This window comes from Cyprinus carpio, chromosome A2, assembly GCF_018340385.1.
Source record: "Cyprinus carpio isolate SPL01 chromosome A2, ASM1834038v1, whole genome shotgun sequence".
Lineage (NCBI taxonomy): Eukaryota > Metazoa > Chordata > Actinopteri > Cypriniformes > Cyprinidae > Cyprinus > Cyprinus carpio.
This window is the reverse complement of record NC_056573.1, coordinates 22,904,765-22,925,139: the sequence shown is the minus strand read 5'-3', so window position 1 is coordinate 22,925,139 and position 20,375 is coordinate 22,904,765. Positions and strand designations below refer to the sequence as shown.

The 20,375-nt window shown below is 35.8% G+C and overlaps 1 protein-coding gene across 2 annotated transcripts in view; it reads right to left on the bottom strand.

Annotated features, from left to right (window-relative positions):
- LOC109089987 (ephrin type-B receptor 1-B) overlaps positions 1-20,375 on the bottom strand; it is a 208,259-nt gene that overhangs the window by 32,025 nt on the left and 155,859 nt on the right. For both annotated transcript variants that reach the window (XM_042711021.1, XM_042711027.1), the window contains 2 exons: positions 16,088-16,212; positions 1,775-1,937 (listed from right to left, as the gene is read on the bottom strand). In XM_042711021.1, the coding sequence (XP_042566955.1) occupies positions 1,775-1,937; positions 16,088-16,212 (288 nt within the window). The remainder of the gene's footprint in view (positions 1-1,774; positions 1,938-16,087; positions 16,213-20,375) is intronic.

Sequence of the window (20,375 nt, the reverse complement as noted above, 5' to 3'; positions counted from 1 at the left end):
CACACACACACACACACACACACACACACACACACATACACACACTGAACATGCAACAAACATACAAACTTGCAATGCATGCAGCAAACATCCAAAACTGAAACACACAATCATGCAAATAACACACATGCTTTCAACAAAACAAACATAAAAAACAACCATTAAAATTACAAATACCTTACATTCATCCTATACACTTGCATCTACATAGACAGCAAACATAACATGCAACACACACAGACACTCACCAAACAAACATGCAAAAAATAAAATAAAATAAATGCAAAAAACAGCAATGCATATTTCGATTGCTCGCATTTTTATGTCTGGTTTGTTGCATGCATGTGTGTATATGCGATTTCACTACGTAGTTGATTTGTGTGCTTTGTTCATGAATATACTGCTCAAACAGTAATGCATGGTGCTAGCAATGCCAAGGTCATGGGCTTGATTCTTAGAGAATGCATTAACTGATGATGCATATACCTTGAATGCAATGTAATTCACTTTGGATAACATGCATAAATGCAGCTCTAAAGCACAAATTATAGTAAAGAAAGATGCAACACACCATCTTATAACAGGGCCATGTTCACACATTAGACCTGTGTCTCTGTCCCAGATTGCCAGTGCAGTTCAGTTATATTTACACCACTGTGACAGCAAAGACAAGAAGGTCTGTGTAAAAGATGAAGCCTAAAAAAATGAATGTGCGAGGGAGCTGGACAGGTAAAATGTGTGTGTGTTTGTGTGTGAAGCCCCAGGAAATAATCAGCTGCCTGGCAGATGTCTTTCTGTCCTGTAGAGTCCAGTCCCCCTGGAATGTGTGTGTGTATCCCTGGCACAGTCATCAGGCAGGACATGCTAGACTACAGATACAGAGCCATTAATCAAACACATGAGAGAGACAGAGGTTACGTGTACGTGTGTGTGTGTGTGTGTGTGTGTGTGTGTGTGTGTGTGTGTGTGTGTGTGTGTGTGTGTGTGTTTAAGGGACAGAGAGAAAGAGAGAGATGTTTCTTATTGTCCATTTTAAAGTTCGAAACAGCCTAAATTTCCAACAAAAAAAAAAAAAAAAAAAAAAAGAAAAGAAAAGAAAAAGACTGGACTTGGAAACAATCAAATGCACCACAGATGAAACAAACTGATTTTTTATTTTGTTTGTGTGTCACTAATTAATGACATGAGCCCAAAGACACAGCAAACACATCCACTCACTTCCACTAGGAGGGAGAGTGAACGGAAAAAAAAAACTGAGAGAAAGAGAGTGAAAAAAGTGATAGAAAGAATGAGAAAGCTGGCTGGGAGGAACAAATAAGACAACAAAACATGATTAAAAAAGAGCAAGATAGATAGAACAATAGATAAAGTGATAACACGATAGAATGATAGAACGATAGATAGATAGATAGAACGATAGATAGAATGATAGAACGATAGATAGATCGACAGACAGACAGACAGACAGACAGATAGATAGATAGATAGATAGATATTAAATGCCACACATGGTCCTGATGAAAAATCATTGAACTAAGCAGTTTGTCAGGAGAACAGTCAAATACACACACACACACACACAACCTGTCTATGATACACAGTGATGATCAATCAAACTTGGAAATTTACTGACCATAAAAATGGAATAGTGAAGCATTTATTTCGACAACTCTAAATAAATCAAGGAATGAGATCACCCGGATCCAAAGAGTGCCTCCGCACACATACACACACACACACAAACACAGGCAGGCGTTGGCGTGGGGGTTCGTACCATCTGTGAGGGTTTGGAAGCACATTTTGCTGCTGTATTTGCCGAAACCGGCAACCGTCCTGGCGCGAACCTGCATCACGTACATGGTGCCTGGCCGTAATCCGTCCACACGAGCCGTGTTCGTCTGACTCCTCACCTGCGTGGAGTTCACCTCAGACAGCTCCTGCCAGACAGAGAGAGATTTGGTTGTTTTTTCATTACAGATTTAATAACACTACAGACCTCTATTTTAATATTGAAAATAAAAAAATAAAAAAATAAATCAAAAATGAGAGCTTATTAATATTTCAATTGATTCTCCTACAATGAGACCAAATTTCTCTATCATCCTTTGCTTAAGTCCATCAGATAATTCAGAGAGTGGAAAGAAATTGCAAATATCTCCTTAAGCGCTTTAGAAGAGATCTAAAAGATGTCTCAAACTGTGCTAAGATTTACCAAAAAGTCTAGAATCACAAGTCTTTCAAAACCAAATAATGTGAGCTACAGTATGTTATAGTATCTGAGAAACATTTGAGACCAAGTTGATATTCAAACAAACTTTAACTGAGACCTCCATTTAATGGGGCCTCTGAGCAAAAACGCTTTCCTTTTTGGGGGAGGAAAAAGTCTTTAGTAAAATGAGCCTCTTTGAAGAGCTGCAGACGAGGACTGATGCCATCAGAAAGGACATTTAGGAGCAGACGAGACGGTAATGTGTTCCTGATGAGATCTCTCTTTCTAAACTCCAACACCTCACCAACTCTGAGCGAGAAAATGTGTGTATGTGTGTAGTTAGAAAGTGGTAGAATATAATTGGCTAAATAATTCACCCTGTTATCATAACCATCTTTAAAATAAAGAAATAGCACACCATTTCATTTCTGTCAAAAATTCCTATTAATATTTAAAGGTTTCTATTTAATATGATACAGTGCAGCTAGCAATGAAGAAATTTAAAGCAACTGTAAGGAGTTTTGTGTATTTTTGTGACTTTGGAGCCTGCAATTAAGTAAGTGAAATTCACTGTGGTAAATATATCACTGTTGTAATTACAGTGAATAGCTGTACTCATGCATTTGTTGTTGCCATAAACCAATTCACCCTTTTTGCAGAATTTCATACCCATTCAAACTTACTTACTCCCAGAACAGACATTTTTGGGGGAAATGTGGGAAAGAAACAAGCCATTCGCCTTTTTAGAAGTCAGTGTACCATCAGAATTTAAAATTTATATTTCAAGGTCAAAATTTCATCCAGTTGCTTTAATAAAGCAGCTTTTAGGTCAGCTTGGCATTAAATCTGACTTTCTTTACTTTCTTTATACTTTTCAAGTTCCACTCAGTTTCTGATAGATAAAATCAGATGTCAGAATCAGATCGTTTCTTATTGATTACCTTGTTTTTTTTCTTCAAAAATACAATCATATTATGCACGTAAAATGAGTTGTAAACACTGTTTCATGTTAACCTTTAAAACCTGGCCTCCTTTGTACTTCAAAAAAATAAGAAAGCAGAAAGCTTTCTTTTAATTTGGAAGAGATGAAAGGTAAAGAATACTTTGAGAAAAACTGAAAAAAATAGGCAAAAAAAAAAAAAATAACACCTCACAGCACTACTTCACACACGGCAGAAACTAATTCGCCTGTCAGTTAATGTCTCTGAGCAGAACTGATGCGCTTTCATTGGATTTTAGTTTGCACTCATAAGTCGGCTTACATGAAAATGTGCCATGATATACAATAAGACAATGAAAAGATAAATAAAACAAGGATGAAGCCTTGAGTGTGAAACTGAAATTAGATTCAGATTCATTTCAAGTGTAGTCTGTTATAAACTGCAACAAATAAGATTTATATGTTTATATTGATGCCATAATGTCTGTCACCCCAGTGTCTGCATCTGTTCAAACAATAAAACATACAGTTTAATACACTGGTAAGCAATAACACTGGATCAAACACAGTTGTCACTCATAACTTTCCTAAATTCTAATATATACTAGATATATCCATATATATATTATTGTACTATATAATATGGTACTAGTTTTACATACATGTTAAACACAATTAAATGCACAAATAAATTACATATACACATGTATAAATACAAAGGACTTAAATATTTACAGTCTGTCCCTACATTACCTGCCTGAATACTTTTATAATCTATATATGAGATGTATGTCCCACGTTTTTGTCTCCGTTTTATCACAGTCTTTGTTTTGTGTTTGTGTTGTGAGCAGAAGCAAAAACTACCAAAAATTAGACCGGTATAGTAAAGAGAGAGACTTGCTACAACATTCAATTTAGTTTACAAGGTCTCATCAAAATTCACAGCAGCACGACGCTGAGGCCCACGCTACACATGAAAACCCCTACTGTGATGGCCGAAGGCAAAATCTGTTTCTTAACAACTGCAACATAATAATAATAATCACGGGAAAAAAAATAACAGTGATATTAATAATTCAGGTTCAGAGCGTGCATGAGTGACATTTAAAGAGGCTGGAGGGTTTGGCGTGTTGTCTGTAATTTACAAAACAAGACGGTATGTCTGTATGTCATCCTCATGGTGGCGAATGAGCAGAAATGAAATGAAATGAAAAGAATCTGCACCTGACATCATCTCAGCCTTAAAACAAGTGTGACGAGCACTAGTGCTTTGAGATATAAATTATGTAGGACACTTACGAACACATGATCATGACCTCACCACTGGGCCATAAATAAATAAACACAGCGAGTGTCATTTAGGGCATCGGACGAAAAATATTTGCGCTTAAGACGGAATCTCCTGTTCTTTTTTCATTTTAATGGAATAGTTCACTCAAAAATGAAAATCCCAGATGTAGAGGATTTTTTCTTCATTGGAACAGATTTGGAGAAATGTAGCTTTACATCACTTGCTGACCAATGGACCCTCTGCAGTGAATGGGTGCCATCAGAATGAGAATCCAAACAGCTGATAAAAACATTTCCATAACATACAGTACAAGAAAAACACTAGTCCATCAGTTAATGCTTGTGAAGTGAAAAGTTGCATGTTTGTAAGATTTAAATCCAAAATGTCTGGTCCAATTCCATAATAACGATTCCTCCAGTGAAAAAGTCCATCTCTTGCTGTCCTCTCACATCAAAATCTAACATATGTGTGGACCATTTCTGCTTGCAAACAGCACTTCTCTCCCAATTTAGACAAGATTGCTTTTTTTACTGGACAAAGCAATATTATGAAAGAGGACTCGTATTTCAGCAGGAACCAATAGTTTGAAGTTTGAAGAAATTTGTTTCTTTCAAAATGCACCTTTTCACTTCAAAAGTTATTAATTGATGGACTGGAGTGGTGTGGATTATTGTCATTTTTATCATCTGTTTGGACTCTCATTCTGACGGCACCCATTCACTGCAGAGGATCCGTTGCTGAGCAAGTGATGGAATGCTAAATTGCTCCAGATCTCTTCTGACAATCTCCTCTACATCTTGGATGTGCCACCCTCATGTTGTTCCAAATATACACTTACTTTTTCTTTGTGGAAGGATTATTCACACTACACTTTTCCAAACAATGAATGTGAAAAAGATGGATGCTGTCAAACCATAAAAGTAGCCCACATGACTTGGCGCTATATAAGCATTTTTATACTACATATATATTATATGGCTATTATCTTTTTGATAATATGATACATTTGGGTGAGGAACATATTGAAATTCAAACTATTATTTGCTGAATTATAAGATTTCTTTGGGTGAACTAGACCTTTAAAAGCATAAACCGTTACTCAAAAAAAGTGTTTACAACTTAATTTGCATGCTCCATTACCTCTGGGGGTTTATTAACCCAGAGTAATGAAAAGTAATTTACATTCTTTGCAACTGTCCTTGCGAATCGCACAGATCACAATCTGCCTTAAAACCTGTCAGAAACACTGCTGTTCTGGAGATTAAATAAGCGCAGTGCTGAGTGACACAAATTAACACGATTTAACAAGAAATAAATAAAAAACAACTCTCAGATTCTGTTTGTGATTTCTCACATCTTTTCAAACCTGTATTTGATTGTGCCCAAACAATTTATTTTGAGAGAAACTGAAAAATCTTCAGTGTGAATATGTTCGGAATACTATTATACCACTTATCACATACTGCACTTACACTCTTAAAAATAAAGGTTCCAAAAGGGATTTTTTGCAGTGATGCCATAAAAGAACCCTATTTGGTTCTTGGTATGAACAGTTCTTAAAAGAAAAATTTTATATTAGCGTGAAGAACGTTTTAAAAATACTTGGTATATTCATGTGTTACACACATAAGAAAAAATGTACCTTCTTGGCATACTTCAAAATTAGTATGCAAAATACAATAGTGTGCTATTCTGAACAGAGCCAGTGTTTGCCTGTGTGCCACTTCACTTTCAGTGTTGATCTGGCTACTGTTCCCCTCGCAGTGAATGCCCTGCTGGGAGTGGCCTTCTCCCGCTGTCAGTCAAATGGGGATTATGGGAAGTCCCTCCCAAACTCTACCACCTCAAGATGGTGTGGAAAGTAGGCGGGGCTTGTGGCCGGCAGCCAATAGGAGCAGCTGCCAGGGCAGACAGACACGGTTCGCAGCAGGTCCTCAGTGAGCAGTGGGTCTGTTTTGGCAAAAGGCAGGTGTCACCGCCATAGACCAGCAAAGCAACCTGTCCTGCTGAAGGGAGTTGCGTCTCCTACACACAGACACACATGATCACACAAACAGGGGACGGGGCTGGTGTCAAATCAGTCCTTCTGTTAATGGACCGTGTACCACATACACACAAGCCATCTCAAACATCCTTCAGTGAACATGGCATGGCTGGCCAATGGCAAAGCGCCACTTCCCCCAATTGGGTGCCACATGCCACCTCTGCTTGCAGGATGGCAACACCAGCTGGTAAGACCTATGAAACACAAAGACTACTAGGGAAAATTACTTATAGAGAATATAATTGCTTTAAGGCTGATTCACTGATTCGATTATGTTTTTAATTGTGATTTATACGGGCATTTATCAAGACATAGTCTTTCTGCTGACTGAATCACTAAATAAAAAATTGGTTTAGGATTTACTTAATTTTCACAATTTTTGTAAATAATGAATAAATAGGTACAATTCACAATTAATTATAACGAAACATGTGGAATTAAATATGATTTTTTTGAAGACTGAAACAGTATTTTCTTGTAAAACATGATTAAGTAATCTTTGTTTTATTTACGATTTTGAAAAATAATTTTTATAGCACTGTAAGTTACACAAGGCAGTGTTTAGGTTTAGGTTTAGGTTTAAAATAAATAGAACTGGTTCATATTGTTTGTGAATTAGACTACACTGGTTGAAAGGTACAATTTTGATTCATTTAAAAGAACTGATTCATAGGAGTTGTTTGTGAATTGGACTGCAGTGATTGCATCTTATGTTTTTGATCCATAAATACAACTAGCTCAAAAAAATTATTTGTTTGTGAATTAGAGTACACTGGTTGAAATGTATGGATTTGATTCATTAAATAGCACTAGTTCATACGTGTAATTTGTTTGTGAATCAGATAATTGTGTTGCATGTTTCTCATTGACTAAAAGCAACTAGTCATTTGTTCATGAGTCAGACTACACTGTGCATGCTTTACATTTTTGATTCAATATAAAATGTTTATAAAAGTATTTTGTTTATGAATCTGGCTTGCTGCACTGTACATTTCTTTTAATGTTTGTTGCCATTATTTCATGGTAAACTGTCTTTTTATCACAATGTTCACATATACAACTCTATCAAACTATTCCTATCACCCTACATCAGAGAACCAGCACCTTCTAAAGGGGTAAAATATGAAAATATTTATATAAATTGAAAAATAAAACATACAAATTATATTAATTTTATTTACATGATTTTTTTGCATAATTTAACTTTTTTTTTCTAAATGTTACAAAAATAACACAGATCCTAAACTACACAATTACTAAGCATATTTCCGGGGAATCCTGTGCAAGCTGAGCAAATGGCATTAGGATGAATGGAAATGCTATCAGATAGGTATTACAGACCTCATTGGTTACCCAGAAAGTTTTTGAGATTCTTTCAAGTCTTATGAGATGGTACTGTATGTGTTGAGCTATGAGTTCAACTCTGCATTCAGTGCAGCATGGAGAGATCGGCGAGATTGAATTCATTCAACTGAAACAAAACCTTGTATTGGACTTGTATATGGTTTCATATCTTTTTAATAACAGCATCGCTTTCGTACTGACATCTGGGTTTCACGTCCTGCTACGCACACCGCATAATACTGACAGCTTCAGAGAAATATTTAGCTGCAAACACGCAAAAGGAAGAAGTGAATGGGGAGGAAAATTATCAAAATTTCTAACACCTGTGCAAAGGGACAGGAATGCTGAAAAATAAATCAAGTAGCAGAACTCAAGAAGTGCGTTCTAATATGCTAAATTGCATTATCATACAGCCTGTTATATAAACCATCTTTGCTCATCTAAAGTGAGCTAGTGTGTGCTATTTATCTGCAGCAGTGTTGTTCTACAAGATAGAGAGAGAGAAACTGTGGAGCTTCGAGCCAATACTCCTTCAGCTTGCAAAGTGAGATACATGAGATAATTTCGACAGTCGAAAGTGAGCTAAATGTGAGCAAAAGATCAACAAATGCCACCCACCACAGGAAAAAAAACAAATAAATACAAGGGCAAACAAAAACATTACAAATGCTTCCATTAAAATAATATGTTCCAGAAATAAATAAATAAAATAAATAACCTATTACAAACTGATGACCTTTAAATTTAATAAAACCTTAAATTTAAAGGTCCCCTGAAATGCTTTGAAACACGCAGCATTATTCTGTGTTGATGTCATTTTAACTGAAACAGGAAGACGGGGCGGGACATATCAAGCAGCCCCGCCCCTTTTTTAAATAGCCAATAGCGTTCGTTTTATACCACAGCTTGGCCCGACCGTTCAGAGCTGTTGAGCTCCATAAAGCCGCATTTTACAGTGTATGACAGCCACAATCACATCCATATTGCTATAAAATATAGTATTCTTTGTAGAATGCAAATAGGTCCGATACGTTTTGTGGTCTGCGCCGACTTGTGCATGTGATCTGCTCGGTGCTATCATGCCTCTGGACCGGAGGTGAGTGTGTGTGGTGCGGTGGTCAGCGTGACACAGTGTGAAACCAGACTTCTTTTTCCTCAATAGAAAGCATATTTACACTGTATGAATCGTTCCCTGTCCCCTAAATAGTGCACTACGTGCCATGCACCGTACAGAAAATACTAATTCTGTAAACAAGTGACTGATTACAGCCGCAGCTTCAGAATCTATTTATAGTGTAGGGGGCGGGGGCTTCGGATTCTAGAGAGCATTTGATTGGTCAGAAGATTTGATGAAAAGATGAAGTGCGATGTGATTTCATGAAAATCAAATTCATTTTAGCAGAAGTGAGAGACTGTTTTGAATGCTTATATCTCCTAAATGTGAATTTTGACATTGTTTTGGAACACACCAGCTTATTCATAACCTTGAGGCTAACATATTAATACTAAAAGCTAAAAAAAAAAAAACTTACATTTTGATTACACGGGGACTTCAACAAAATTACAATTATAATTATTTATTTATTTGCTGACGAGATAAAAAAAAAATCAGTTTTAAAACAACAAAAAACTTTTTTTAATCATTAAATAAAGTTACTTGGTATTATCAACAAATTCATTCATTACTCTAGTATTAAATGGAAGTAATTCTGTTGAGACAAAACTAGATCACTGTAATTAATTACTTTTTGATTATAATGGGAGTATTCTAGTTTTGTTGAGTCAAATAATCATTTGTAAAGTACAACGAGAGCAGTGTAGTTTTGTCTCGACTAGCTCACTTCCATTATAAATCAACAAATCTGTTTACAAAGTGTGTGGTAGAATTGGAAGGCATGTAGCTGTACGTGTTGCTCATTCTCGGTGTAGACAGAGAGTCTGCAGATAAGACAGAGAGAGAGAGAGAGAGAGAATGGAAAAGCAACAGCAAACACAGGAGAAATGCAGAGCGCTGTAGGCAGAGATCAAACAACGTACGTGGGCTTTTATGGATTATGATTTTGCCATGTGTGGGCTTGTTATTATGAAGCATTCTATTAGAGAAATGTAATATTGTAATATTGTTTATGAAGACTAATGTTGCCATGTTAACTGAGAGACATTCTGAATGAAGCATAATGTATTTTTAAAGATGCCAACATGAGATGACTCATAATCCTCTACCTCTGGGCTAAAACACACACACACACACACACACACACACACACACACACACACACACACACACACACACACACACACACACACACACACACACACACACACACACACAAATGCATGTCTGTAACCAAACACACATATACATGCAGCTTCTTATTGCAATTAATGGAGGCCCTGACCTTTTAAGAGCATGTTATCTTCTATGTCATGAAACTCATCATTGTTATTATTATGTTTCTCCACATATATTCCAAGCTTTTGCAATACTGTATTTTTTAGTCATGCCAATAAAGAATTATTCAAAAATAATTTGAATTTTAATTTGAGAGAGGTGGGGAGTGGATTATAATATTTTATATACCTAAACTTTAAACATCAATATGTCAGTGAATCATTTATCATAATTAATTGTAATTTATCACATATACATAAATAGTATCTCTCTCTCTCTCTCTCTCTCTCTCTCTCTCACACACACACACACACACACACACACACACACACATAAACTGACAGCAATAAGAATAGATTTATGAACAAATTATACAAAAATGCACCAAGAATTTATTTGTATAAATGTTTTTTACGCTAAAAAAAAGGAAAGAAAAGAAAAAAAGACCCTAATAACCAATACACTGTAAAAAAAGATTTTTCAAAGTTGAAAATAATAATAACAAAATAGATTATTGGAGTATGTATATCAATATTTCATATGTAATTCAATGTGTTACTTGCCGTTTCTTTGTAATTGTTTGTGAAATCCACTAGCAATTTCTAGGTGAAAACTGTTTCTACACCATTTTTTTGAGTGTTGTGGATGCCAGGTCGTGTGAGTTTAAGACCTCTGCTTTAAAAGACACCCTCCGTCGGATCAGATTTACACTCCAGCACAGAAGCTAGCACAGAAGGGCTAAAGTTGGGTTAGCTGCGACCCTCAGCTTTCAGAGAACCAGCACAGACGAACTGGGTGAGATGTAAGAGCATGCAGGTGCCTGATCTCAAAGCATTAGAAGGGTTCTGGGTTATAGAGATGCATTTTACTGCAGTAAATAACCCACAGAATATGATGACGATAGTGGAAACGTCTTTTTCTAGAGGCTTTTAGAGAGTGTTTTATGCAAGCGATGATTTTAATAGCCCGGTAACATTCAACTAATGGCACTGCTCGGATGCACCCAGCATTTTTATGAGATTGCAACTTACCATCCCACATCTGTTTGTAAATGCCGGACAGGGTCTTAGAGTTCAGTGTTGCTGATTTTAGACCTCACAGACTTCATTTTACTGGAGCACATGCACTACAGCGTTTAGGAGAGCACAGGAGGTGTGGCGGCACAGGGCCAGAGCTTCGGCGGTTCTCCATTAGCCTTGATGATTGAGGTTAGAAACTCATGAACCCTTGTCCCAGAAAACTACCACTACATCTATAAGGGTCCAGGCAGTTATCTCAGCCAGCATGAGAGATGCAGCACAGCCTTCTATGTTACTGGAAGTGACAGCTTCTGCTGGTAATTGACAGCCATGTTGTGGCAGCCTGCAGCTCTTTTGAAGGAAGTCGGGATGCTCTGTGGAGTGTCTCGGCAAAGGTGAGATACAGAAACCCCTCCAGGGACTCGTGAGCAACTACAGCCAGACATGGTTACAGTGGAGAGTTTTGTTTAAACTGATGATTCTCAAAGGTTTTGCTTCAGATTTAGATTAACATTGGATTATCAAGTGGCAAGGCAAAACAGTATTATAATTAATCTTTAATGTAATCTCGTTGGTATCATACATTGTTGTTGTTCTTCTGCATTGTTGTTGTTGTCAATCATAATAATAATAAGAATAATTTGCTTCTAATAACTGTTAAACCTAGTTTTTTACCTTTTATAACAATTTTATAACCAAATCTATGTAAATATAATAATAATAACAATAATAGAAATAACAGAAAATGAAACAATGTAAAAACCAAAACAATGTAAGGTGAAAAATAAACAAAAACTACAATAAACTGACTACGATAAACATAAATATGATGTTGATGTTAAGCGTCTTACATGTACAGTATATTTGATAATTCTATTTATTTTGATCAAATAAATGAACCTATATATGAATTTAATAAAATCATTATTAAATAAAATGACAACATACATGGGAAGCATTTAATTCTATAACAAAAATAATACAAATATCTTTAAAATTATTTATTTATTTATTTATTTATTTATTTTCTTTCTCCTGTTCATGACCCCCTCAACAAAAGTCTGTGGTAAATTTTTGGGGTGTTATCCACCAGTTAGACTAAACATGTTTCCAAAAACTGATAACCAGAGAAGTTACGATAAGATAATGAACAGGGCTGTAGCAACCTGTACACTGGCTGAACATTTAGACAAGAAAAGCAATCAAATGTCTGCTTTACTCGACATTTACAAGTACAGAGAACATGTGTTTACAGAATCTACATAGCCAAAGACAATCTAAAGATAAAACTCCCTTTTTTCACTAATTCAGAGTCTCTGTGCATGTATAACGTTACAAGAATCTCATTTGTGGAGTCTAAACTAAGTCACGCACGTTCATGTTGGCTTTGCGGTTGCTGAAACATGAGTCAGAGCGCCTTTCTGACGCGGTAAAACATAATCAGATGTACAGCTGTGGAACTCGATCGCATGGCAGGATGGCTTCAATCAGGGCTGAAACTTCAAATCTTACCCACAGTTCTCTCCAGCAGCGTGCCCACCGCATTTTTACATTTGTGCTGACTTAGCCACTGAATTTGATCTCATGCCTGAAAAATGGACTCAGGTTGTCACAGTGGCTTAGAGAATAAGCATCTGCCAGTCCTGCTGTCAAGCGAACCGTAAAAAGACCCTCAGGCGGAATCACGCTGATCTCATCTTGACGGATGCAGTGCAAGGAAATCGACTCCAGCTACTATAATGTATTCACACGTATGACTCCTTCACCAGGGGCTCTTTTTCATTATTTAAAATCTGACAGATGACCACATTCCTAGACAGTTTTTTTTTTTAAACTGTGGTTTTATAGTTTTACAGCCGAAGTGTATCATTTCTGTACCATTAATTTCACCAAACATAATTTGCAAACATGATTCTTCAGACTGGTATAGGAGTTTGTATTGGATTGCTTGATAATAGGCCACACCCATTCTGCATCTCAGTCAACCAATCAGAGACCAGTCATACTTACAAAAACATATACATTTGGTAAATAAAGAATAAGAATAAAAATACAGTCAGACTACATTAAACATTAAATGTATTAAATATTAAAATACAATAATATATAAAATAGTTATATATGTTAAATATTGTGTTGGGATGCCACTAGGTGTCCAAGTTATGGTCTATATATTTCAAAACAATAAATTATAAAATTATTCATAACATAAAATATATAATAATAATAATTATTATTATTATTATTATATTATTATATAATAATTATTATTAAAAAAAACTAAACAAGAAAAAAAAATTATATATTCTAATAAATATTAAACATATATGGGTTTTCAAGTTTAAGTGGTCACTGATTGGTTCATTGAGCTGCGGAGTGGGCGTGGCCTGTTATCAAGCAATCCATTACGAGATAATAAACATTGCAACTTTGTGACAGCCGTCTGAAAACTTTTCCTCCCTCATTCTGCTTCTTTACACACTCTAATCAAAACCATGTAAACAACCTTTTAAAAACCTGTTATAAAACCAATATTTTAAATATATTTGTAAAACACAAATGAAATTGTAATTATAAGGTCTTAAAAAGCAGTTGAGGTTGAAGCTCCACATCGCTCATGTTTTCATGCCCAAAAGACAGCTGAATTAGTGATATTTTTTTGTACAGTGTCTGATTCTGAAGTACCTTTTTTCCTTCTTTCCTGTTTTAGAAATCAGCATATGATTATACGACATGCATATTTATAAGGAAATAAGTGCTGCACTTGTGCTATTTGCATTTGAGTAAACTATTGTCGAGAGGAGAGAATTATCCCGGATATAGATATTATTATCCCAGAGCTTTTGATTAAACCAATTTTCATAACGCAGCTCATTTATCTCACCAAACATCATTGCAGGAAAGACAATAGTCAAAGATTTGTCCTCCAGAGAAATAAACAGTTCAGAGTTAGCAGACTTCAGTCACTACATGAAACAGAAAAAGTCAGTGCATGTGTTCACAAATTTCGGTTTCTACAAATCAGTGTCGGATGGAGCAACTTGCAAAATATGCCTTCAATTAACAATGCTTAATTTAAACTAGGAAATATATATATATCCAAACAATGATTTGTTAAAAATGAGTGTGCTTTCTTTGATTTGGCTGATAATTGAGGTTGAAGCTGCATGATATATTGAGTATTCATAAAATATTTACAAAAATTTTGCTGGTGATATAAAATTAAGTGAATATCATAATGATTGTAATGCACTTTCATTAGGCCATTACATTCTAGAATAATTAATATTAATAATATATATACACACACACACGTATGCACTACCATTCAATAGTTTGAGGTCAGTGCCATATATATATATATACACACACACACACACACACACACACACACACACATATATATATAAATATATATATATATTTACTTTTATTCAGCAAGGACACATTTAAGTGATCAAAAGTGACAGTAAAACATTTATAATGTATTTATGTTACAAAATATTTATATTTCAAATAAAAACTTGTAACACTGAGGTCTGGAGTATTTGGATGGAAAAATAAAATAAAATATTAAAATAAAACAAAATGTGTTTTTATATTTTTTAAACATTAAGTGTCCAATCAGACTTTAAAGTACAAATGTTTTGCCAATATTAAAACCCATATCAACCCAAATATAAGAATAAAACAATCTGTCCATGCATTTGACAGCAAGATTAAACTAATGCACAGCAACAGCAGGTAACATAATGTTTTGTCATGAACATAAGTAATGAGTACTGTATGGCTGTTCAGTCTAATTAATTAGTAAAACCATCCAACAATCTAAAATAATCAACATGTTAATAATTAGTAACAGATTACTTCTCTCTAAACCTGACTTCTTATCGACACTTTTCTAATGCACTATAGAAAAGCTGATCTTGAATAGCTGATGTAAAGACTGTCATTTGAATGTGTTTGTATGACAGCTGTGTGTGGAATATTACTAAAGCCCTTCATAATGTACAGACAGCTTTGAATATACGGATCTGTCTGTATATGTATGGAGGGCTGGAAAATATAGAGTTTGAAAGTGATTTTACCAGACCTTGGCCGAGTACATGATGCCAGACAGCCAGATGGAGATGTATATGATGGCAACATTTCAAAGGAACATCAGACGGGGAATATAGGCATAACTGCTGACAAGATGTGCGTTATTTTGTGTGTCCATCATGCTCTGCCATGATGTCTCTAAAAGGGGTGATGGCTGTGGAGCCTGTGTGTGTGTGTGTGTGTGTGTGTGTGTGTGTGTGTGTGTGTGTGTGTGGTGGTAGGGGAGGCTCTGGAATCATTAAGTGTAATTGGTGTGAGAGGGTCTTGTGTTTCAGCATCTCTCTGCAAGAACAGGCCAGCGAAACAACTAAACCCACCAGCCGCCCATCAATGCTGTTGCCTAGCAACCCACTGTACCTCACTTCCTCACGATGACATCACATTGGGATCTGTGAGATGTCCCTTCACTTTAATAGCTGGTAAAAACTTTACATTTTACTTATATAATATGACATTTCAGATAAAACAAAGTTCAATGAGAAACACTGTATGGACAAACAAACGACAGAACATTTACTAGTTGCCAAAATCAAAGTAACCTTTAACTAGTTTAATGAAATTAATTAATTCTACAATGAATTGAACCTTTGACTCCCACTTTCTTCCATGTGACCCAATTGCATCCTGCATTAAAAGTGTTAAAATGAAACTCGACATGTGAAGAACATTGGAAAAACCTTGAGGAAGAATCCAGACAAAAGAGCAGTAAGCAGTTTTCCTCCAAAGCAGCACACCCGCATGTCTTACCTTCTCATAGTAGCGTAGCTCGTAATCGAGAATAATTCCATTGGGCTGTTCAGGCTGTGGCCATGACAACGTGATGCTTTTCATCGTCGAACTGACCTGATGCATTATGGGAACAATGGACGGAGCTGCAAAAGAGAGAGAAGGAAAACCAAGTGAAAAAAAAAAATCATTCCAAACAGCCACCTTCCCCGCTGTGTGTACTTAGCTAGTGAATTGATCTGCCACTTTCAGAAATGAAGTGCGCACACACACAGTATGATGAAAGAGTCAGAACAGAGGCTGATTGGCATTGTTCAATAACTTCGTGAGGATGTGCCCTTTGCAATGGAAGCCCATTCAGTTCAAGTGCTCTGATTGGCTACAGTGTTTCTGGCCTCTCTGTCTTAAGGAAGACACACCTGAGTGAACATGCACAGCCTCTAAATTAACCCACTGCCCGTTTCATTCCCCTCCCTCATTGCTTCCTCTTCTCCTTTGCTTCGTCAATGTGGTACAACTCTACACTCAGATGCTGTAACATCACACACAGCCTGTTTTCATGGGTGAATAGACTGAGTCGAGCATATGGATGTCTCACAAGTGACTACACACACAGATACACATTCGCACCTGCTAAACATCACACACACACATCAAAAACAGACAAATCATATCCTATGACTTTCTCTCTCAAGGGAAACAAACAAATTAAGATTCTTAAAACAAAAGTTTTATAAATCTGCCATTAGAAACCTATAATGACAGACTATTGCTGAATAAAATAGTGGTAATATTAATCAAAATTAATTTATATTACAGTCCTTACCATGATAAATATAAAATAAATAAAATATAATTGCAAACAATCAGAATATAAAAAAGTAAAAATAAATAAATACAATAAATATTACAAATTAAGTAAAAATATAAATAATACATAATATTAATAATAACATATAATAAATATTTTAAAATGGTGACTCAAGCAAAGTCTCACCCTGCTCTGAACCACAGCCTCTGAGTCTCTCTCGTACTCTCGTTCATGCTCTGTTGCTCGTCTTTGCTCCACATTATCAATTACTGACACATACGCACACGCACACACACACACACAGCTGCAGAGAGGCTGCGAGAGTTGAAATAGCTTTTCTGCAGTTTTTGTATCTCCATGTTGAGAAAGGATCCACCCTCTAAACGCACACACAAAAAAGATGTGGATAGGCTGAGAGGTTTTTTATAGTTTTTCACATTGTGTAGCAAGAGATTACCAGCCTCAATGTGTGTGTGAGAGAGAGAACGTTGTGATCAATTTTTTATTTTCTTATTTAAAGAACTTATTTACTGACTCTTACTGCAATTTATACTGTACACCCACTGCCACATTTTACATATTTAGAAAATAATAATAATAATAATAATAATAATAATAATAATAATAATAATAATAATAATACATTACAATACATATAATACATATAAATACATTTAAAAAAATTAAGTTAAATAACAATATTGCAAAATATAAAAAATAAATATAATAATTGGTATAACAGATATATTATTAATAATATAAATCAATCATTAATACAATTAATAATATAAATCATATTTTATCAAATAAATAAATAAATATAATTAATTTATTTAGTTTTTACTGTATTTTGCAAGAAAGAACCTGATCAGGAACTATTTGACTGGATTAAAATGATTCCTTTCTCACAGCACACTTGTCTGGTTGTTGTTCATGCATTCAGCCATTGCTTTGCTTCAGGGAAACTTAGTATAAATGTCTAAATAAATGTCTGATCTAATACTTCTCACGGTCTGAATATTTATCACTCCACGCTGGTTGAATGTGTGTTTGTGTTTATCATGTGTCTGCCAAAAATCCAGCAGTTTCCTCCTCACAGCTGGCAGGAATCTTCCATCCTGACAAAGATTTGTGACTCTTCCCCTCTCATCACCCTCCATCAACCATCCACATGTCTTCCTCTCTTCTTCTTTTCTGCTTCTGGTCCTCAACAGGACGAATGCTTCAACATTAATCACAGTCACTCTCCCTGCCAAACACACGTAAGCAGAGACAAAGCAAAAAAAAAGACAAGAGAGCAAGATACGGCAGATGAATTCTAAACAACAGTTTCTTGAGCCAGACAACTTCTGCACCACTCTCCAAGGGTCTCTGCTCTTTCATTAATGCCACATTTACTAGTAATGACACAAGTTTCACGATTTCATTTGATTTTGATTCATGAGATTGCAATTTGATTAAATTCCAATTTCAATTCAGCATTGATTTATTTGGATATAGATCTTATGCACCACAGAAACACAGAAAGTGTGCAGTCATCTTTAGAATTTCATCTTCCGTTCCGTTTTTGCAGTAGCTCTATAGCATTGCTGTTGAAGAGAAATTCGCTTACTTATTGTAGAGTTAATAAAAGTGTGCATTGTATGTGCATTGGTGTCATAAGAAATAGGATCATAAGATTCTAAAACAAGCGGTTCATTCATAAAGCCGCAAAGACTTTACCTTCATGCTGTGGAAATGCAAACGGAAGACAGAAGACAACAAGCACTGTGCTAAAAAGGGGTGGAGCTACAGCTGTATCAATAATCAATATCGTTTCATCAAAAATCAAATCGAGAAATATTGTAAATGTATCTGAAACAGGACATTAAATGAGACAAACGGACCTCAGGTCTTCATCTTATCCATCAGGAGCTGATTGGCTGTTGTTAAAAAGTAGGTGTTACTTTACAAAACAGTTGCACTTGCTCCATCAGTCTGAACATGATGCTTCAGCATTTTCCCTTGACCATAAATACAAAGACACACACACACACACAGGCAGTGAGAGAAAGAGCGAGAGAGTCTTGAAGAGATTGATAGGGTGTGACTGTCATCCAGACACTGATAGTATAAAACCCGCCTGAGTGACAGCTATATACAACTCACCCAACGCTTCACCCCATGCTTTTCTGTCTCACTCTCTCCATCTCTTTCTCTCCTCAAGCATAATCATTTTCTGTACCTCAGATCCTTGCACTCTGCCAACACAATATCACATTTAACAAACATAAATCTAATAAAGAACAATATTAACCAAAAAACAGTGTCAGCAGTTTGTTCTGCATTTGGTGATAATGTTTACAGCATGTCTGCTGTGGTTAGTTGATGCAAATCAAATACAGAGGATCTGTTTTGGTTTATGGCTGCACTGCTGTTACTATTAAATAAAGAGTCTTATAGCAATTACAGCACAGAGCAACTTTCAAAATGAATTTATGCCGCACTTGATCAGAGATTTATTGATCTCCTGTGTGAATGTCTCGTCTTTATATGAATGGATTCAAACCTCTCATCTTCTCCAGCGGGTTTGTGTTCTGTTCTTCTCTGGAGTTTACTGTTGTGGCTCGTGGGAACAGTGTTTGCTGGTAATTGGTTTTGTAACCACTGGCCTATGAGCTTGGTCTCGACGGAGCGATTGCGGTTTGTGCTTTGAACGAGAGATTAAATGAAAGCAGCCTTATAGAAAAGCACTGTGGTAGTAGCATGGTGCAGATTGTGATACCACAACACTTCGATTTATACCATTGTACTGAATGAAATGCCTACAATTCCACACACACACACACACACACACACACACACACACACACACAAAAACAAATAATGTAGAGGCGAAAAAGGAAGGAAGGAAGGAAGGAAGAATAATTAATTAATTAATGAAGATGTTTTTTGTTAAATTATTAGAATCCACCAGATGGTAAATGGATTCATACAAGTGTTGGGAGTGCCAAAAAAAAAAACAAAAAAAAAAAACAATAAAGATGAAACATTGCAGATAGCCTTCGGCTTCCTGTTTGGTGCATCATGGGGATAAAGTACAGCAGTTATGAAAAAAGTGTCTAAAATGGAATTTCTTATAAAGTTGGGAGGAACAAGCCATCAAATGAAATGACTGCTGACAATCCGGTTTCCCAAAGCAGAGAAAAATAAAGTTGTGAGGTGAAATTTATCAAATGAGAGAAAAAGATGTTTTTTTTTCGAAATAAAGTTAGCTGGAAAGTAGCTTTAAGTCTCCAAATGGCTAGTGCTTGAAAACAACAAACACTCCCACGCTCTTTCAGAACAAACATTATCAAATGTCCTGTTTTCACAGAGTGCTGGAGAGATCTCTAAATGGACGTTTACCGTTCCTCTGACCCTGGAGGGCTGGCATGGAGGGGTGGATGGATGGGATTAATTGTTTTGTATTTTAGTGTTTATGTCTTTGAGAGTTTTGGGAAACAACCAAATTAGACT